Genomic DNA, 23,041 nt, shown 5'->3' on the forward strand with positions numbered 1-23,041 from the left:
CATATTATATAGCTATCTGTGTTTCTGTCTTATCATTCCCTACCAGACTACAAGCTCCATGAGGACAAAGGTCCTATCTTAACTAAACATAATTCCCCCAGCACCTACCACAGTGCTTGGCAAAAGAGGTGCTTAATAAACATGGAATCTAATGAGTGAATTAATCTAAAATCAAAGCAACAGGATATACTGAATGAGCCTTGTTTTGCAATACCTGGCTCTCTTTCCATGTCTCCAGGTGCTATAGTCACATTTCCAGGTCTCTGAATCCACCTACAAACAGTAAACAGTTACCTTCTCGGGATCTCAGGAATTAGGCCAGGAAAGGGCATGAAACTCCCACAGGGGCTGTAATTAGCATCTGATGGGAAAGCTGATTGTTAATTCTCACTCAAGGCAGTATGGGAGGGGGGAGGTATTGGAAGGGAGAGAGGAGAAGAAGAGGGTATGACGAGGTGGTAGAAGGGGGAAGGTGGAGAATGTATGGCATAGATACTGCCTACACTCCACACAGCATTGGGTTTAACTGTGAAACATAAATAACAGCTGCTTAAATCTGCTCTGAATGACCAGAAAACAAAATAAAATGTACCACTTGTTCTTTGTGAACTGATCACCTGAGCCCACGGAAGTCAAAGTGTGAGTATTTTTATGTTCTCTTTATGGCTGTTTCCAATCCTTTGTGGGATTTCAAATTCAAATCCCAGTGGGAAGGAACTATAACCAACTCTGCTGTCAAAGTCATTCAAAAAAGTGTTCTATAATTTGGTATAAAATGCTACTTGGTATTAACAGCTACATCATCATTGTATATTGTCTTTCAGTGACATTTCCTGTCAGATGCAACAGAAACTGACTTTGTTGTTTAGCAACCTTCTTGAAGAACCCTCACAGAATATGACTGCTCAACAGAGAATTAATTAATCAAGGAATCTAATCAATAGGGGGAAAGCAATGCAATATAGCCTCCAGTGTACTGTGGGACTCGTGAATTATATAATCATTTTTTTAAGACCTAGCTATAACAGGAGTATATGAAGCATTTTTTTTCCTCCTCAAAAAATAATCGTTTTTAGCTAGCTGAAGTAGTGAAAATACGGTAAGGCTTCTTTTAAAAGATTTTTGTGCAGAAAAAAGTGGAAGAAAAAAAACAACCATGATTTACACATCAAGGAAGAAAAGTCACTTTTTTATGCTACAGAACAAAAATAGGGCACAATTTTTGAGATACGTACAAGTACTAATGAGCAAGGACTGAAATCCTATGAAATTCAGTTTCCTTTAATTCAATTCATCTAGCATTTATTAAGCACCTGCTATGTGCCTGGTACTGTGCTAAGTACAGAAGATATAAAGATAAAAACAAAACACTCCCTGCCTTCAAAGAGCTACACACACACACACACACACACACACACACACACCCCTTTGAAAAGTAAGTGTATATCACAGAAGCAAAGTCCTATAAGCCCATTCTCGATTATTAAAGTAGAAGAAGCTTTAAAAATTACACAATCCAACCCCGTCATTTAATTAAAAAAAATTTTTTGAACAAGCATTTTTTCTTTTCATTTATTTTCTCCCCCTCAATTTAACAGAAAAACAAAGGCAAAGGGGAACAAATTTCCCAGTGAAGTTTAACCCCTTTCAAGAAAACTTTTGCTATTATAGCAAAAATAAACTAGTTAACGTAAATTATAGAACCATTCACTATTTAACTTAGTATTTTTTTTCCATTTGACTAGAACAGAAGTATGCCTCCTCTCAAGAATAAATACCAAATTTCATTTGATGGAAGTGATAACCTCAGGAATTAATTTGGTAACTATGACTTGTTTTGCGTGTGGAATTTTAACGTCCTCTGAAGATATCCTCAGGTAAATACACGCAAAGTGTTATACCACTTCACTATGCATTCATATAGTACTTGAGGGTTTGCAGACCTTACTTTTCTCATTTTCACCTCACTGCCACCCTGTGAGGCAGATTCTACGGGCACTATTACCTCCATTTTATAGGTGATGAAACTTAAGAGAGATGTTAAGTGCCTTCCCATAGTCACACAGCTAGCAACTGTCAAAGGCCAGATGTGAACTCAGGTCTGATTGAATCCCAGTATGCTATACCATGAAGCAGTTCACTTTATTAATTATATTAAAGCACACAAGTCTTCAGTATAATGAAGGAGATCAATCACACCTGTGTTATGTTCTTCAGTTTTCAAACTGTTTCTCACTTAAGTTTTGTTTTCTGAAAGAAGGCAGCTAGTACTATCTTATAATGGGAGTTAAAATCCTTGAGAGTGAACAGAATAATATCCTTGAAAACAGAAGGCTGGAATTTAAATCTAGACTTTGCCACGTATATACATGTGCCATGTTATTATGACTTTAGGCAACTTGCTTAACCTTTTTATGCCCGTTGTCTTGTCTGCCAAATAAGCATGATAATGCTTTCCCTTTCTAGCTTTAGAGGTTGCTACATAGAGTAAATAAAGTGTCAATCGAATAAAAGTAATTTGTATGAAAGCTCTATATAAATATATCTGATCATTACTATTGCTAAAGGGAACCAGCCCTATTAGAAATAATTTTGATCTAAATCCTATGGATGATGGTAAGTTGCTTTTTGGAAACAAAAATCTACAAAAAAGACTAGTCTATTGTTGATTAGATAAAATGCAGATTACTTATGGATTATAAAAGTTGAGGTTTAGTGACACATACATTAAATTGTACCTAAGGGATTATTTCTTTAAACCTTGTTCTATACAGGTATCATCTTTAACACTCACTCTCTCTTACTACCTACATCCAGTTGCCAAATCCTATTTATTCTACCTTTACACCTGTCCAATCTGTCCCCTCATTTCCATGCCCAAGGCCATTAATCCAGGCCAAGACTGAATCTCCTTTTACCTGGACTATTACATAATCCTCCTGGGTCTTCCTACCACCAGTCTCTTTGCCCTCCATTCCATCCTCCACACAGCTGTCAAAACCTTTCAGAAAATAGTTCTGACCATGCCATTCCTTGGTTCAAGAATCTTCATAGTTCCAGTATGATCCATCACAAAGCTCCAACTTACCTTTTCAGGATCATGCCCTCTATATTCCAGTCAAATTTGACTACCTTCTATTCCCTGTTCGCTTTCTATACTCTCCTGCCATCATTTATTCATGATGTTCATCCATCCTCCATGCCTAAAACCCACTACCTGCTCATCTGTACCTGCTGAAACCATTTTCTTTCCCTCAAGTCCCAGCTCATATGCCATCCCTTTTCTAAGATCCTCAGGTCAAAGTAATTTCCCTTTCCTCAAATTTTTTCTGGGCACAATATCTATGTTTTAATATAAGTATTAATTTGCCATTGCTTGAATCTCTCTTTTGCCCCTATGCCACATATCTTTGTAAATGCCATATTCCTTCTTATTAGAGCGTGAGTTGCTTGAGGGGACTTTTTTTGTACCTATATCATCAGCACAGTGCTTTGTACACTTAAAAATGTTTGTTGGACTAAAACTATAAAGGACAAAGATGAATTTGAGCAGAAAGGAGGCAAAAGAAAAACTGAAAAAGATCAGAAAATGTACCTTTTATTTCAAATGGAAGGCTCTGCCTACTTAAAAAAGTGTATTTGTTATAATACATAAAATTTATTACAACAATATCCAGTGTACAGAGTCTGTAGTAAGATAAGAAGGCAGCCTACAGAATATATCAGAGAATCTGATTATTCACAGAGGGTATGAAAATAACTTCATCTCCAACTTGGAGTTCCTGAAATTGTCTAATGACTTCGAAATAGATCAAGACCTGTACCTGTCATTTTTACCCTCACATCACCTCTCATATAGTCCCCCTTCTCTATACTCAAAGCCAGATTAGTTCAGGATTTTCAGTATTTTTAGCCTGGGTTATTTCAATAGCCTTCTAACTAACTGGTCTTTCATCAAATGTCTCCTCACATCAATTCATCCTCTACTCAGCTACCAAAGTGACGTTCCAAAAGGTTAGGATCAAGTGTTATATCCTGTATTTGTGTGGTTATTTACTTGTTTTCTACCTTGTTGAAAGGTAAGCCTCTAGAGGACAGGAAGCTTTTGCCTCTCTTTGTATCCCAAGAGTTGAACACACTGCCTGGAATACTAAGGATTAATAAATGATTGTTGATCAACTGATTCCCTACCTGTCAGAATGAATTCAAATATCTTCTGTTCATTGATCTGACCAACCATTTTTCTGATTTCCTAATTTTATGATGGTAAAACTCTACACTACAATTTCTCTATTTAGAATATAAGAAAATGCTGGAGGCAATTACTTTTTAATAAAGTCATGGGGAATTCTTCTGTACTCCCATTGGTCAGTTCTAGACCTTGGCCAACTCCAAAATGCTCCCCCATACTGTGTCTCATCCCTAAATTCATTTCATTTCAACAAACATTTATTAAGCTCTTTATATGCTGAAAGCACTGGGCTTGGCCCCAGGGAGAGAAAAATAAGAAAAATAACACAATCCCTACCTTCAAGGATATAAGATACATAAATGAATACCTTGCACATTATAATTAGAAAAGTGCATTGGAAGAGGTCAGAGGAACTAAAAGAGAAAGGAAGTTGATATAATTCACTCTCAGAGGTTCATTTTTTGCATTCTTAGCCCGGATGTTTACTTCTGACAGATGATTCATTTTCCTGGTGAAAATAAAGTCTTCTGCAATTCCAAGAAAGAAAGTGTCAGGTTGTTTGGTCATTTGTTTATTTATTTATTACCCTTCGACATTCTCAGATGGAAAATAAATCTATCCCACTCCAGGCTGAATTTCCTGGGGCTGACTCAGGCACTCAAATTCGTTCGCACCTGTCTCTCCCTCACTCCCACCCACAGTCAGTTGCTTTTCCACCGCTGCCAACCCACCAGGAATCCCCAACCCTGGCCCCAGCTTCTGACAGCGAACATTCTGCCCAATGCAAACTCTTCCCCAAATATCAAGGCTCAGAAGGGGAGGGGGGAGGAGAAGGGAGAGGAGAGGAGGGGAAGAGGGAGAAATGGAGAAGATAAGAGAGGAGAGAATGGATGAGGAAATGGAGAGAAAAGGAAGGTGGGAGGAGAGGGGAAGGAGGGAAGGGGAAAGGAAAAGTTGGGGGTAGGGAGGGAGGTGGGAAGAAGTCCGGGGTGCTGAAAGAGGGAAGAAGAGGGAAGGAAGGAAAGGAAATGAAGAAGTGAAGGAAAGAAAGAGGGAAGGGAAAGAAATGAGGAAGCAGAGGAGAAAAGGGGAAGAGGAGGGAGGAAGGGGCAAGAGGAAAGGAAGAGCTGGTGAGAGGGAAAAGGTAGGAGGGAGGGAGGCGGGAAGAGGTCCGGGGAGCAGAAAGGAAAAAGAGGGAAGGGCAGAGGGAAGGAGGGAAAGGAAGGAAAGAAAGAGGGAGCAGAGGAGAAAAGGGGTAGAGGAAGGGAAGAAGAGAGGAAAGGAGGGAGGGAGGAGGGAAGGGCAAAAGGAAAAAGGAAGAGGAAAGGAGGAAGAGGAATGGGAAGAAAAGAGGAAGAATGCCAGAAAAAGAGGAAGAAAGGAGGAAGAAAGGGGGAGGAAAGGATGAAGGGGAGAAAAGGCGGAAAGGAAGCAGGGGCAGAAGAAGGGGAAGGAAAAATGGAAAGGAGGAAGGAAAAGAGGATAAGGAGAGGAAGGAGGAAGGGGAAGAAAGGACGAAAAGGAATGACAGGAAAGGAGGAAGAGGAAAGGAAAGGAGGAATGGAAAAAAGGAGGAATGGAGGGAAGGAGGAAGGAAGGAGAACAGGAAGAGTGGAAGTGGGAGACGTAGGATGAGGAGGGGAGAGAGATCTGGACATTATCCCGACAGGGAATCACTATCACCACGTGGAGGCGGGGGGAACGTTTCCAGTGACGCCGGGGGAGAAGGGGGCCATCCTTTCAGTCGCTCTGCCCGGCAGGGTCACGCACGGACCCGACGAAGGGACCGTCGCACCTTCCTCGTCTGTCCGTGTCGGAGGTGCGGGGCAAGGATAACAGCGCTCCCTATCCCCAAGCAAAGCCCGATGACAAGCAGCCCCTGGGCGCCTCTCCCGGCATCCTCAAGTTAACCGGCGTTCACGCTGGGCCCGGGCAGCAGCGACGCCGCAGGACACCTGCCCCGACCCGGCCCCTCGCCCCGCTCGGGATCCGCGGCGTGTCTCGGGCTCCCCCTCCGCTTTCCCTGGTAAAGCTTCCAGGGCGCTCCGGGAGCGGGGAGGCTCTGCTGCCCAGGGCTGGCATCTCCGAAGGGCGCCTCTCCCAGGTAAAAGCCCTTGCCCCCCGCCCGCTCCTCTGCCCGCGCTAGCTGGGCCGGCTGGGGCTAGGGGGAGGACGCCAGCTCTGGGGGTTGAGGGGGACCGAGGGAGCGCACAGCGCGCCGGCTCGCGCAGACGGCGGCGGCCGAGCCCCGCTCCTCTCCACAAGCAGCAAAGTTGGCGAAAGGCGGTGAAAGTGACTTGCGATCCTCGCCTCTCCCCTCCGCCCCCGGACCCCCGGGCCGGCCCGGCGCCCAGCACTCACCACGTGCCTGCCCTTCCATGGTGCCGGGAAGAAGCCAGGAGCCGTCGCAGCCCTGCCTAGCGCTCCAGGCGACGTGCGGGGGGCGACGAGGAAGGGCCGGCCTGGCTCCTCCGCGCTGCCTTCCTCCCTGGGCACTCCGCCGGGCTGCTGTGTGCGGGGAGGCTGCCGGGGATGGCAGCGATGCAGGTGGTGGGACTGGTGGGTGGCACCACCGCCGCCACGGCTGCTGCTGCTGCCCCCGGCGGCTCCTTCCTTAGTTACCTCGTTCACTCCGGTGCGCCGAAGCCCGGCCCAGCGCGCAGAGGGAGCTCAGCGGGCGGCGCCACCTACCGGCCGCCTCTGCACGCTGTCACAGTGCCGGGCGCACCCCGCGCCCTAGATGTAGCCTCCGAGGGACCGAGGAGATAGACCGACTACCATCGGTTTCTCCGGTGCTGCGCAGCCGGTCCACGGGGCGCTCCTGGCGGGGGCGGGGGTGGGGGGGGGGGCGCAGGCGCAGAACAGTCAGCTTACCAGAACTGGAGTCTGGGGAACTGAATTCAAGTTATGACTACCCAGTCTGACTGTGCTCAGGCCGTTTGATGTGAGGGCCTCAGCTCTCTCCTGTAAAAGGATGGTCATCATTTAATCATAAGCCTCCTAGGGTGGTTGTGACACAGAGTACTTTGCCAATTGTAATGTCCCCAGACAGATGTAAGCTACTAATACCTTATATGACCGATTAGAAAGAGCCCTCCCTTGCAGCCCACAGCGCCTTTGATTCCATCAAACGTTTACTAAGTATTGTTTAATGAATATTTATTATATTTTGCGTGATTTCACATGTATAATTGATATCAATTGTCTGCCTTCTCAATGGGTAGGTGAGGGAGAGAGGGAGAGAATTCAGAAGTCAAAACAATTTTTAAGAAAGCAAAAAATAATTTTAGTGGAAATAAAAAGCATTACTATTTATTAGTACAATACTTAATTATTTTATCATTATAATTTTAATTATAAACTTAACACATGTTAGATTATATAGATCTGATTTGAGAAAGACCCTTGTAGCTCAGGGTATATTCTATGCCATGAAACATTTGCTAATTGTCACTGTAACAGATCATTAATGATAACTTGCAATTGATAACAGAATATAACTATATAAAAGGCATAGTCCATAGAAAATATTTCTAATTACATCATTCCCAGAGGAAGAGAAGGGAGCAGGAAAAAGACAAGGCTTAAAATTCTGTAGACAGATAAGAACACAAATAGCTATAATTCAAGTTAGTATTAGTGGGGTTAGTATACATATAATACTAGAATATATTATGTAATAGTATATAATACTAGAATAGTTTTAAAAGGGTTCAAACACAAGAAAAGATTGAGAAAGAAGGAAGCACTTCTTGTTTCATTAGAAAAAGGGACGACTCCATGGAGGAGGTAGCCTCCGAACTAAATCTTAAAGGATAAAAAGTTAATCTATTTCATCCCATCCTCAAAACAACTCAGTGAGGGAACACCAGAAGATGTTATTATTCCCATTTCACAGATGAGGGTAGTAGAGGCTCAGAGAGATAATATGACTTGCTCATGGTGACACAGCTAGTAAGTGCTGTCCTTGCTGTCCCTGATGAAGGGAAGGATTTCACTTGATGAAAATCAGGTGCTGCTTCCGATTCCAAGGAAGTGAGGGAGGGAGTGTCATCCATACATGCAAAAAGAGGTATTGATAAAACAGGAGAACCAGATGCCATGGAAAACTGGGAATAGTATAATTTGACTGGTGCTTAAGGATGTCCAAAAGGAATAGTGTGAAATAAGACACAATAATGATTTCTTGGCGAGTTACTGCAGGTTTGGGAGGCCACTCTCTTGCCTTGTTTTTTTCATCACTCTCCTTTTCGTTAATTTTTTTTCAAATTATGAAATTTTACCTTCCCTCCTTCCTCTCCCCACTCCTTAAGAAAAAAAAACCTGTAACAAACGTCTCAAGCAAAGCAAATTCTTTAATTGGCTATGTCCAATTAAAATATGTCTCAGCCTGCACTGAGTTCATCACCTCCTTGTCTAGAGGTATGTAACATGTTTCAACATGAATCCTCTTGAATCAAGATTGGTCATTGTATAGATCAGAGTTCTTGCATCTTTCAAAGTTATTTGTCTTTACAATATTGTTGTATAAATTGTTCTCCAGGTTCTGATAACTTCACCGTATCAGTTCATACAAGTCTTCCTAGCTTTCTCTGAAACCATCCCCTTCATCGTTTCTTACAGCACAAAAGAATTCCATCACATTTATAAACTATAACTTATTGGGGAATATCTGTTCCCCATTTTATGGGCACTACCTCTAGTTCTTTGCCACTACAAAAAGAGTTGCTATAAATAACTTTGTCCTTTTCCCCTCTCTCTCTGATCTTTTTGGGGGTGTATACCTAGTAGTTGTAGTATGCCCAGTTTAATAATTTTGAGTGGCATAGTTCCAAATTGCTTTGCAGAATGGTTGGATCAGTTCACAGCTCTACCAACAGTGCATTAATTTACCTGTGTCCCCCTCCAGTCCCTCCAACATTTGTAATTTTTCTTTTTTGTCAGTTTTGTAAATCTGATGGGCATCATCCCATTTTGTAATACTTTCATGACCTCTATCCATTCTTTGCATTCTTTCTTATCAATTTGTTTCCCTTTCACATGTCTCTTCCATTACCTATTCTTACTTCCTGTCTACAAATCCCAGCCTCTCCCCATCTCTCCTTGTTCATTCTCATCTCAGCATACAAATGATTGAGTTTCCTTGTCATGAACCAAGAGAGGCAATGTGATGGAGTGGATGACACCTGGCCTTGAAGCCTGGATCCAGGTTGGTTACTGACACCTCCTGGCTATGGGACCCTGGGCAAATCATTTAACCTCTCAGTACCCCAGGCAACTTTCTAAGAATGTATATTGCAGAGAGGAAGAGGAAGTACTACTCCACTAGGAGATCATTACATGGATGAAATTACAGGTCCAGTCCTATTCCATGTTTTGTAATGCAACCCAAAATCAAATTTTGCTTTATTTGGCTTGAAGACTTGTTGGGAAACTCGCTGCTCCCAAGGAAGAACCCTCTATTTTTGGACGACTCTAATTCATACAATCCTAGATAGTAGGAACTAGAAGAGGCCACTGAGGTCCTCTAGTCCAACCTATACTGCTAATAAAAGTTAGCAATATACTTTAATTTACTCAATCAATAAACATTATTTGCCATACTTTATTGTTGATTCACATTGAGCTTAAAAAACACTAAATCCTGTCTTTTTTTAGACAAACTACATTGAACTAAATCTCCCTCAGTTATTTCTTATGGTCAATTTTATGAACCAAGTTTCAGATATATATGTGTATGTATATATATGTGTATGTGTGTGTGTGTATATATATATATATATATGTGTATGTGTGTGTATGTGTGTGTGTGTAGAGAGAGAGATCTAGATATCTGTGTGTATATACATACGTATATACACAAACACACATATACACATGTATATAGATAGATATCCCCATTATATATCCTAGGAATTTTCTCTAAAACATCTCTGAGAAGTGGTCATTAAGGCTCCATTTGAAGCACCCTTAGCAATGAGAACTCACAACTTCCTGAAGGAGCCAATTCCACAGGGTTGTGGTGAAGTTCAAATGAAATAACATAATGTAAAGCACTTTGCAAACCTTAAAGTACTATATAATGTTAGCTACTATTTTTTTTTTACCAAATCAAATGCTTTGCTAAAAAATAAGTCTTTATTGTTATGTTTTTTTATTACATGATCATAAGTTTCCCCGGGATCCCTCCTTTTTCTTCCTCCCAGAGAATTATCGCATATAACAAATAGTATTTTTTAAAAGACAAAAAAGGGAAAAAATTACCATGTTTGATAAATGCATTGAAAAAGTCTGAAAATATATTCAGTGAACAACAATTGTGAGCTACTCACCTCTGTAAACAGATGAGGCAGGTGAAGGAGATACAAAAGCTCAAGGAAGAAAATAATTCCTTCAAAATTAGAATTGGGCAAGTGGGAAGCTAAGGACTCCATGAGATATCAAGAAACAAAACAAAATCAAAAGAATGAAAAACAGAAGAAAATGTAAAACATCTCATTGGAAAACAATTGACCTGGAAAACAGATTGAGGAGAGATAATTTAAGAATTATTGGACTACCTAAAAGCCATGATCAATTGTAGAAGAGTAAAAATATATTAGAAAAAAATCCGAGTATTATAAGAATGATAAATATACACATTCTGTTGTTTGTCCTTCATACTTAAAGAGAACCAAAATTACATCATGATGTTGGGGTCAAGGTACAATGGGTTCAACTGTGGCTGATCAGACCAATAAGAGCTCAGAAGGCTGTACCATAGGTTGGATACAAGTAGGCTGAATATTTGGGATGGAGCTGTCTCTAGGTTTGTCCACCTCACATTTCTTTTGAGCTACTGTGATTCTGCTTTGCTTGCAGAGCACAGAGCTTTCTTTGATGCGCGCATGCCATGCTGGGCATTCTTGTGCCAGCGTCGACCATGTCTCACAATCAATACCAAAGTTCTTCAGAGAGACCTTGAGAGTGTCCTTGTATCACTTCTTCTGACCTCCGTGTGAGTGATTGCCTTGTGTGAGTTCTCTGCAAAATAGTCTTTTGGGTAAATGGATGTTTGGCATTTGGACAACATGGCCAGTCCATCAGAGTTGCACTCTCTGCATGTGTTGGTGAGCAAAATGGGCTCCTTAGCACTTAGTTCAAAGAGTGCCCTTGAAGAGTTTGGCTTTTGTTTGCTTTGAGTAATTCAGTGTATTTCATTGAGTCTTACTAAGTGCTAAGCCCCAGGCCCAAACCCCTATTAGGTGTAAAACCTATGTGGGTGTGGATTGGCAACTAAGGTGGGGCCCAAGGTGGGGCTAATTCCAGGGAGGGCCTAGTTTACATGTCTGGGTCAGCAGAGGCTTTTAGACTATGTGGGTTTAAGTCGCCTCTTTGTGACGATTCTAGGTCATGTGGGTGAGTCGCATGTGTGACTCACCCCTGACGCTAAAAAAGATATAAAACCAGGGGTTGGCCTTCTCTTCCTTAGAGCTCCTACCTACAGCAGTGGTGGTGCATGACTCTGGGCCAGCCCTTGTTCTGAGTTCCCGGGCTGAACCTAGATGTTGGTAACTATGAATCTGTATTTGGTCTGTCTGTTGATGTTTGTAATTTGTTTGTAGTTCGCTCTGAAGTTCAGTGTGCTGGCTTTTTCCCCTGAACTAAGTGAATGATATTTGTATGCTGAATTGAAGTAAGCTTGTCAACCCCTTCACCTTGCTTTCCTTAGTTAAGCAGATCAAAAGAAACTGTGCTGTTGGCAGCTTTCTGGGTGCTGGCTGTGGGTGGATCTTACACCCCCACAGAAGCTGCTAGCCGGATTGGTGAAACACTGCAGTAGAGTCTGAATGTTTGGCAGTTAAGCTCAAGAGAGGATCTCAGCATCTGGTACCTTTATTGCCAGGTAGTCTTCAGAATCTTTCTAAGACAATTCAAATGGAAGCAGTTCAATATTCTGACAATGAGCAGGTTTCACAGGCATGTGACAATGAAGTCAGCACAGTGGCTCTGTAGATCTTCAGTTTGGTAAGCAGCCTAATGCTGACATACATATTCTTTGTGCCCACAAAATGGCATAGACTTAATTTGATAGGTACTGATTTTTAACCTTCAGTAATTCTCTGTGATTTAGTCAGCATCAGTATTTCCTATTCCATGGTACAATCATTTGTATAATAATACATATTTATCACAGTGTGAGGTAACCATAAGTGGCTCTCAAATGTGACCAGTTTTTGACCAATGATGGTGCTAATTTCCACAGTAAGAAATCCCATATTTTTAGTACACAAAGCAGTGTCCAAAAGTGTCTTAATGCTCTTTCAAAAAATATAATGGAAATGTTCTTTTTTTTTGAAACATCAAAATGCAAATTCATTTAACTCTTAAAGGGCAGTTATTCTATAAAAATATAACAGAGATAAGTTAAACCAGAGTTTGTATTTTATCCTAGAACCCATCAGAAGCCACTGGAATCTGTGGGAGGGAAGAGGGAGAGACTTGGTCAGGCCTGTGCTTTAAGAAAATCAGTTTGGCAACTATGTGGAGAATCTACTCAATTTGTGTAACTTATTGTTGCATCTCCACACAAAAATGGTTATACCCTTGATCTTGCCAAAACCTGTTAAGTGTTGCACTTCAATATTCACAAGCTCTGAAGGTTCCATATCTGATCATGATCTTTTATCATTCCATCTTTCCCTATGTCTTATAACATCCACTCTATTCTTCATTCTCACCTTGGTCTCCATTCTCTTCACCTCACAGTTCTTTCCCAGTCCATTGCTCTTGCAATGGCTACACTCCTCTCTTTTCTGTCTCAACGTTTTCATTAATCAACTGAACTCTACGCTATCCTCTAACCTGGAATCCCTTGCCTCCTCATGCTATCACTAATCACACCTTGTCAAACTCTATACCTGGACTATTCTCACCATCTATCTTTTTCACTTCTATTCACGTGCTGCTGGACAGAGCCAAAAGAAATCATGGTAAACTGGGTTTACTGGGATTTACACTATACATTTATGTTATCTAATCTAAGCTGCACCCTCACCACAGCAAGGGAGTCAATTCAACTTCTCCCTAAGGGATTCACCATCTCCACAGTGATTCTATCAAACCTTCTTGTCTCTCCTCGTCTCCCAAGGCATTCTGTCCTCCTAATATCACATCATTCAGCCATTTCCCCCTGCTTTCTCCTCCTTCACTCAGCCTGCCAACAACAAGCCCTCTCCATGTACTCTTTATCCAATTTCTCCCTGAGTTCTCCAGCTGATTGACTCTACAATCATCCCCACTCTTTCTCTTATCTTTAATCTCTTTTTTTATCTATTAGCCCCTTTCTTGATGTCTCTGAAATGCATGAGTGTACCTCAAGACCCTTCTTTAGATGCTCCATACTCTTTCTTGGTGAGCTCATCATCTTCTATGGGTTTAGTTATTAGCTCTATGCAGATGATTTCCAAATATACAAACCCCTTACTGATCTTGCACCTGAGTCCGGTACCATACCACTACTGTCTCTTGGACATCTTCACTTGGGTTTCTTATTGGCATCTCCAACTCAATAGATCTGAAAGAGAACTCATTAAGTTCCTCTTACCTTCACTCTATCCCTCTCCCAAATTTACCTGTTTTTGTCAAGACCTATACAATCCTTCATTTCTGTTCCCAAACTAGAAGACATCTTTGACTATCTTCTCTTCCTCATCTGGGGGTACCGAGGCTTCAGAGAGAAACAAGAAGTGGATATATAGATCTGGGAATCAGCAAAACAAAGGTGATAACTGAACCCATTGATGCAATGACCAAGTGAGATAGTATACAGGGAAAAGAGATGAGGGCCCAGGACACAGCCTTGGGGGACACCTACAGTTAGTGGAAATGCCATGAATGAAGAACTGACAAAATGTAGCCAAGCAGCTAGAAAGAGAACCTGGAGAGAGCAGTGTTATCAAGGCCTAGAGAGGAGAGAATACCCAAGAGGAGGAGATCAAGTATCACATGCTTTGGAGAGGTGAAGGGTGAGAAAGGGCCATTAGTTTTGGCAGTTGAGAGATAATTGGTAAATTTGAACATGGCAACTTTAGGTGAATGAAGAGGTTGGAAGCCAGATTGCAGAGAAAGAAGAGAGGAAGCGTAAGGAACAAGTAGAGAAAGCTTTCTTAAGGACCTTAATAGGGAAGGGGACAAGAGATACTTTACGGTACCTAGCAGGGATGGTCAAATGACATAAGGGATATTTAAGGATCCAGGAGACATGTGTCAAAAGCAGGTCTCTCTGGTTTCTAGTCTATATAAACTATACCTTGATGCTTCTTATGCATATCCCTTTTTATGCATATAAATATAGAGACGTACATCTTGAGAGGTAGATGCATAGCATCATTATTATCCTGGCTTTAAAATTTGAAGATAAGAAATGTGGAATGGAATGTTTCTGCCACTATTACTGTTAGAATAAGATAAAAAATGCCCAAGACACATTTTTAAGAGGGTTGGATGAAAATTATCTGAAGAAATTGAAAAAAAGGTTTTCCTTTCTTTCCACAATAGTTAGGAATCATTAAAAGTATTTAAAAGACAATTTTGTTAGTTTTATGTTCATGTTTAATATAACTTTATTGAGGAGAGATGTTTTCTCCAGCAGAAAAAAATAGATTGTGACTTTTAAAACAATGCTTTTTTAAAAAGTCATCAGAAATCACCTGGATTTTTAAAAAGTTAAATTTAACTTATTTTGTAATTACAACTAAAAGTCCACTCGCAAATGTTTCTCTTTTCATGGCTCAAAAATTAGACCATTGCTCTTTTTTTCCCTAGGATACCCTTCACTTCTATGACTCAACTGCACACTATCCATTGCTTCTACATTTAAAGTCAAAGTATTTGTTTCAGTTTTTCAAAATATGAACCTGTGATTGAAATGAATAAAGATAAGACCAAAACCAAATATAAAATAATAAATATAAAAAAATGCAGTGAAAAGCATGTAAAATATATAACAGTACAGCTTTCAGTTTTATTCTCTCTTAATTTTAATTTTTTTTTATTCTGAACTTGACAAGCATCAACAACCATGCCCACTTCTATTTAAAAAGAAAAATAGAAAAAGATGATGGTATATGAAATCTTGAATCTCTATTACATGATTTTTAAAACATTACATAATAAATTCAACATGTGAGTTCTGAAGCTGTCCTGCTTTGCTGTAGGTCCCTCTGAACTTCCTTCTGCTCTCTGCTGTGAATTAAAAATATATTTCAATAACATACTTTTCTTTCTTTTCTTTTCTCCTGTTTCATTCTGGCATTACTCTCACTGTCCCTGTCTTCTTCCCCAACTCCCTACCAATTTTTAAAAAATATCTTTCCTTATAACAAATAAACATGTTAAGTAAAATAAATACAGACATTGGCCAAGTTCAAAGATCTATGTCTCATTATACATTTCTAATACTTCACCTCTCTGTCAGAAGGTTGGTAGAATGCTTTATCATCTGTATTTTGGAGTCATGGTCGGTCATTGCAGTGATCAGAATTCTTAAGTCTTTCAAAGTTGTTTTTCTCTATAATGTTTGTAGCTATTGTATAACATAATCCTCCCAGTCCTAGTCACTTCACTTTGCTTCAGTTCTTCCCAGGGTTTTCTGAATTCGTTGGTTTAGCCATTTCTTCTACTGAAATAATATCCCATCATATTCATATACTCTAATTTGTTCAGCCATCCCCCAATTGATGGGTACCCTTCTAGTTACTACAACAACAAAGTGTTGCTATAGACATTTTAAATAATATAGGTCCTTTCCTTCTTCCTTTGATCTCTTTGAAGTATATTCCGAGGAGTGGTATTACTCGGTATTACTGCATACTGGGTATGAAGAGTTTATTGAATTTTTCGGTATAGTTCCAAATTGCTTTCCAGAATGGTTAGAAAGAGGCTCAGCTCCACAAAGAGGGATTTGTGTGCCTGCCTCCCCCATTCTTTTGTACTTTTTTGCTTTTTCTCATCTTTGTCAATCTACTAAAGATCAGATATAGTCTTAAAGTACTTTTAATTGGCATTCATCTCATTTTAGTGATTTGTATAGTTTTTAAACTATGGTTGTCAAAGTTTGCTTTTCTGCTTTTGAGACCTTCCTGTTCATACCTTTTGACCACTTATCTACTGGGGAGTGGCTCTTGCTCTTATATATTTGAATCATTTCCATATTTGTCTTAGATGTCAAACCCTCTCAGAGAAATTTGCTGGAAAGCCTTTTTCCCCTTAATTTAACTATTTCCATTATAATTTTAACTTCATTGATTTTATTTACTCAAAATTTTTTCAGTTTTATATAATCAAAATTGTCTATTTTAACTCCTGTGATCCTCTCTGTCCTTTGTTTGGGAAATGGTTCTTCCCTATCCATAACTGTTGAAGGTATCTCTTTCTCTCCTCCTCTAATTTGTTATCTAGATTGTTTCTCTATTTGAAGCTTATTCTGATACAGGGTATGAAATGTTGGTCTAAGCATAATTTCTGCCAAACTTCTTTTTAGTTTTCCCAACAGTCCTTATATCAGGATGTGGAATCTTTGGGTTTACCAAACACCATGCTACTATCTTTGCTTCTCTATGTCTCATACCCAGTCTGTTTCACTGGTCAACTATTCTATTTTTTCATCAATACCAAATAGTTTGGATGATCACTGCTTGGTAATATAGTCTGAGATATGCTGCTATTTCAATCATCTTCCTTCCCGCTTCTTTTTTTCCCTTCATAATATTCCATGAGATTCTTGACCTTTTATTTCCCTCTAGATGAATTTTTTTAGTTCTTTTAAATAACCTTTTGGTGGTTTGATTGGTTGAGTACTGAATAAGTAAATCACTTTAGTTACTATTGCCATTTTTATATTGGTATGGTCCAGTCATGAAAAATTAGTATTTCTGCACTTATTTGGCTTTGGCTTTGTTTGTATAAAGGACATTTTGGTTATGTTCATATAATTTCTGTGTATACCATAGCAGGTAGATTCCCAAATATTTTATAATTTTGTATTTATTTTGAATGGAATTTCTCAGCTCTGCTCTAAATGGTCTTCTTTATGAAGCCAAGCATACACCATATTAATTTTCAGCTCTGTTCATTGATTTATGTTGTCCTCATCAGTCACTTATCCATCCTTCAAGGCTGAGTGCTAAGTCCTGCTTTGGCAGCCTTCCCTGACTCCTCTTGTTCCCATTGATCATCTTCTTCCCTGAATCTCCATAGCACCTGTTAACTGTTCCATACAATTTAGCACATAGTTTTCCTCCATTTTGTATTGTTTCACTAGAGCCAGTTTTCTCTCTAAAACCAGACTATGAGCTAAAATACTTGTTGTTCATACTTGTCTCATACTTGTGTATTCCCCACAGTGCTGGACACATATCAAACGGGTAATAAATCATTACTCATTGTGATCAGCAAAACCCTATTTCATCCAATAGTCAAGTGTCTCCTTACACTGGGAAATTTAGGAACACTAAGATATCATTTAGTGCCAGGAAGCAAAAAGGACTTCTTCCATTTTGTGCTTGAAAATGAAAACCATTTTGGGAGAGGAGGAGAGGGAATATCCACATCTCTGTCAGCACTATTATACTTTAAACAGGTGTGTGTGTGTATGTGTGTGTGTGTGTGTGTGTGTGTGTGTGTGTGTGTGTGTGTGTGTGGCTGGGGATGGGGGGATAAGCCTAGTCTGGACCTGTGATTTCTTTGGTGTAGGGAACTTTCTTTGAGAAAACTTCCTTTATTAGTACAAACTTGAAATTATTTGATAACTTACAGACTTAGAGAGTTGCCTAGGGCTCTGAGAGGCTAAGTGATGGGCCCAGGATCACAGACAGTATATATCATTGGTGAGGCTTGAACCCAGATTTTTCTGACTCTAAAGCTAACTATCACAGTATACCCCACTTCAAGCTTGCAAACGCGCATCTGTTTAAACTGCTCTGTAAAGTGCCTATCACTGTCCTTTAGGAATGCTTTCTGATAATGATGATTGTAATCATGGATGTTCTTCTGACTGTATATCTTGTGTCTTTCATCTCCTGCTGGCCATAGTAGGGACGGTGGCAAGGGGCCACGCGGTGTGTCTTCCATCTGCCCCAAAGCAAAGACTTTCTTCTAAGCCAGCACAAGGCAACTTCCACCTCCTGCTGTCAGCCTGATCTCCCAGCTGGGTTGTGGAGGGTAGGGGGAGAACTTGTCTTGCTGGGCAGAATTGACTTCCATCTCTTGCTATGTTCTTTTCCTGACTAATCTCCACCCTTCAGAAAAAGAGGAGTAGTGAAACAGGACCTCCTATCCGAGCATGTGCCTCCCATTTCATAATGCACTTACCTCCTTTGGGAGGAGTGTTGCCCTCCACTCAGTGATGAACATTCTCACACCTAGTTATACCCTTCACATTCTGGTAATTCTGAAGCCCTGTAGATTGTCATTCAAACCTCATTCCCAACCCCCACCACCCAATTCCTTATTCCATCACCTGCCACCTTCCTACCCCAAAGTTTTAAGCAAATACCACCCAGCTCTTTCACTGTGCCCTATGGAATGCCTGTTCTATAGGCAAAAAACTTTCAGTCACCCTAAATCTTTTTCTCTCCCACTGCTTTCATCTACTATCTGTTGCTGAAACCTGACTACACTCCGATCACATAGTCTCCTTAGCCATCCTTTTTTTTTCCATTTTTTATTTAGTATTTTATTAATGTCTCATTTTTCCCACATCCCCTCCAACATTTGTCATTTACTTTTTCTGTCCTATTAGCCAATCTGATAGGTATTGGATTAATTTGCATTTCTCCAATCAGTAGTGAGTTAGAGCATTTTTTCATATGGCTATAGATAGCTTTGATTACTTAATTTGAAAACTGTTCATATCTTTTGATCATTTATCAATTGGGGAATGGCTCTGATAGCTATTCTTTCTAGGACTAGCTATACCTTTGGTCATTCTCCTTGGCTCACTGGTCAAGGTGGAGGAATTGGAATATTCCTTGCTCCCCATTGCCACTTCAGGTTTCCCTCCTACATCTATCACTTGGTAACCTCTCCTCCTTTGAGGTTCATGCTATTCATATCTACTACCCAATCAAAATCCTTATAGCTGTTGTCTATAGATTCCCAAGTCACTCCTATTCTTTTTTCAATGAATTCAGTATATGGCTCACATTTTTTCTCTCCTGTCAACTCCTGTCCTTATGCTAGGAGACTTCAGTATACATGTTGACTCTCACTCAAATAACCTAACTACTCAATTCTTCAACCTACTCACTTCGCATGAACTATTCCTTCACTCCAACTCACCTCAGCCACACACAAAGATACCTGTGACCTTGATCTTGCCATCGTTCACAATAATGTTTAAAATTCCTGAAATCCCCTTCTCTGAGGCTTTTCACTTCTCCCTGTGCTCCCCTCCAACCCTCCTCTTCACCCTGCACCATGACCTACCATCCCTTGATCCCTCAATTCTCTCTTAGACCATCTTCCCTGCATCAGCTACTCTATCCTCTTTTCTCATTTTGGCCTGTTGGTGAACCAGTTTGAATCTACATTATCCTCCTTTCTTGAATCCCTAGCCCCCTTTTCATTTCACTGATTAAACCCTGCTAAGCCTCAGCCTTGGCGGACACCCACCATTCACTGCCTTCACTTCTACATACACGCTGCTTAATGAAGGTAAAGAAAAGCACCCATCCATTCTGACTGAGCCCACTACAAATTTATTTTACACCACCTCAGCTCACTACTGTGAGGCAATCCTTCTACACCTGTTTTATTAACTGTTTCCCATTCTTTATAGCAGCTTTTCCAAACCTTTTCATCTCTTCTCAAACCTCTCATGGCTTTTCCTACCCCACCCTCTCAAATGAGAATCTGGCCTCACATTTTAGAGAAAAAATTGAGGCAATTCACCATGAACTTTTTCCTCTCCCATCTTCTTTAGCTCCTGTTACTGTGATGCCTTCTGCTACTTTCTCCTTCACCCCTCTCTCACATGATGAGGTGGCCTTTCTCCTTCCCAAGGCTAACCCCTCTACCTGCACAAGTGAACTCAGGCCATCCCATCAGTTCCAATGGATTGTCTCTTCTTTCATTCCCAGTCTATTACTTATTTTCGATCTCTCCCTGTCTACTAGCTCATTTCCTGTTGCCCACAAACATACCCACATCTCCCCTATCCTGAAAAGACCCTTACTTGATCCTTCCATTCCTACCATCATCCTATATCTCTTCTGCCCTTTGTAGTTTAACTCCTGGTAAAAAGCCATTCGCAATAGGTGCCTCCACTTTCTCTCACTCTCTTCTTAACCCCTCACAGTTAGGCTTCTGACTTTATTGTTCCACTGAAACTGCTCTCTCCAAAGTTACCTTTGATCTCTTATTTGCCAACTCCAGTGGCTTTTTCTCAATCCTCATTCTCCTTGAAGTCTCTGTAGACTTTGCCGCTGATCATCCTCTCCTCCTCGATATTCTTTTCTCTTTAGATCTCCAGGACACCACTTTCCCCTAGTTCTCCTGCCTATCTGACTGCTCTTTCTCAATGTCCTTTACTGGAGCCTCATCCAATCATACCCTCTAACCATAGGTGTCCCACAGGGTCTTTTCTGAGCCCTTTTCTTTCCTCCCTCAATATTACTTCACTTGATGCTTTCATCAGCTCCCATGGATTTAATTACCATTTCTATGCTGATGATTCATAAGTCTGTCTATCCTGCCCCAACCTCTCTGCTGACCTCAATTTTGTATCTCCAACTGCCTTTCAGACACTTGAACTGAATGTCCAGTAGACATCTTAAACTAAATACATCCAAAATTGAACTCATTATCTTTCCCCTTAAACTCTCACCTTTTCCTTCCTTCCCTATTACTATAGAGGGAAATACCCATCTTCCTGGTCCCTGGCTTCCTCACTATCTCTTATCCCCACCCCATCCAATCTATTGCCAAGGATTATTGATTTCATTTTTGCACATTTCTTAAATACTCCCCTTTCTTTCCCCTCACTCTGCCACCACTCTAGTGCAGGCCCTCATTACTTCACACCTAGACTATTATAGTAGTCTGTGGGTGGTTCAGCCTGCATCAAATCTCTCCCCTGTCTAATCTATCCTCGATTCAGCCACTAAAGTGATTTTCCTAAAGTACAAATCTGACCATGTCACCTTCCCCCCCTCCCACTCAATAAAGTCTAATGGCTCCTTATTGTCTCCAGGATCAAATACAAAATGCTCTATTTATCATTCAAAGTCTGTCATAACCTAGCTCCTCCTACCTTTCCAGTCTCTTACACCTTACTCCCCCATACATACCCTTCTTCGATCTAGGAATGCTGGCCTCTTGGTTGTTCCAGGAATGAGACACTCCATTTCTTGGCTCCAGGCATTTTCTCTGACTGTCCCCTCTCCCTCCTCAACTCTGCCTGCTGGATTCCCTGGCTTCCTTGTATTCCCAGCTAAAATCCCTACTTCCACAAGAAGCACTTCGCAGTATCCCTTCATTCTAGTGTTCTGTTTGTCCTGATAACTTACTTGCATATATTTGTTTGCATATTGTCTCCTCCATTAGACTGTGAGCTCCTTGAGGGCAGAGACTTTTGTATGCCCAGCATTAAGCATTGTACTTGGCACATAGTAGGTACTTAATAAATGTTTACTGACTGTTATAAAAAGTGAGGCACCACAGGATGCTGATAAAACCATGGATTCCTAGGCCCTGAAGATCCACTAGTATGTGGGATTTTTTCAAAATCAGCAAGCAGTTCATATCCTTTCTACCCTGGCAATTATATATCAGCTTAAGGATGACTTTCTGCTGTGAAAATGAAATAAAAATCTCTTATCATCCTTCAGCTCCAGTCTGTCTAACCTGTACTTAAATTCTATGCCTCACTTTCTTTGTCTACAAAATTCATAATTCCCCATTGTTCCTGGTTCTCATTGTTATTAATAACAGTGATTTTAAGCTATATTTTCTCTATGTAAGTTTTGCCAGTTTGACTGAAGGGAACAATTATGGGAGTAAATACACTATTCATAAACAGGCTGAAAGGTGGCACTTATATAAAAGATTTCTTTTCCTTTGAAATTTCACACGTGTGGTTATAAACTAAAGGCCTCTCAGACTACAAACCATAAGCCAGGGATATAACTAGCAAATTCTGGGGCTCAGGACAGGCACTCCAACACGTGCCTGAGGAAAGCAGTAGGGAAAGAATACCCTCAAATCAAGTTTTAAGGCAAATTCAGTTGAGGTAGGGGAGGAAATTTGGGGAAAGACTTCAACCCTCTGGGATATAAGGAGATATGGACAGTACCCTGGGATATCCCAAAAGGTACTGAGCTTGCCTCAAGTATGGAAGCAGTGTTAAATTAACAAGATACAAAACTCAGTTGTGACCTTTTAAAGGCGTACAAGTACTATTAAGAGCCCTTTAAATGTCCATATACTAGAGGCAGGTCACCTTTTTTTTCCTAATTATGGCTTTGCCATAAACCTTCACTTTTGAAAAAAAAAGTTGCTATTTTTTGTTTTCCTATCACTTACATTTCCCAATTAACTAACATTATATGTAGTGTTTCACTTTCATAGTTACCTGTCTTTTGTCGAGTGTGAAGACAAATGACCAGAGAGTCACAGAGGTTATGCAACCAGTTAACTCTGAAAATACCAAAGAGCTCACATAGGTTATCACAACCACAGTTAAATCTAAGAATTAAAATTTAAAAAAATAAAATAGAATAAAACCAAAGAGCTAACAGTGGTCATAAGAAAAAAAGCTTTCTTTATTCCATTGGAGAAGGGAAACTAGACACATGCTGGCCCCCCCCC

General features: G+C 40.5%; 1 protein-coding gene across 1 annotated transcript in view; it reads right to left on the minus strand.

The window, feature by feature from the left end:
- Positions 1-6,622, minus strand: part of TPD52L1 (TPD52 like 1) — a 164,955-nt gene extending 158,333 nt beyond the window's left edge. Inside the window, exon 1 of the mRNA XM_036767071.1 lies at positions 6,554-6,622. Coding sequence (XP_036622966.1) covers positions 6,554-6,572 — 19 coding nt within the window. The 5' untranslated portion in view covers positions 6,573-6,622. The remainder of the gene's footprint in view (positions 1-6,553) is intronic.
- Between the last annotated feature and the right edge of the window lie 16,419 nt (positions 6,623-23,041).

The sequence above is a fragment of the Trichosurus vulpecula genome, chromosome 7 (assembly GCF_011100635.1).
Source record: "Trichosurus vulpecula isolate mTriVul1 chromosome 7, mTriVul1.pri, whole genome shotgun sequence".
NCBI classification, from domain to species: Eukaryota; Metazoa; Chordata; class Mammalia; order Diprotodontia; family Phalangeridae; genus Trichosurus; species Trichosurus vulpecula.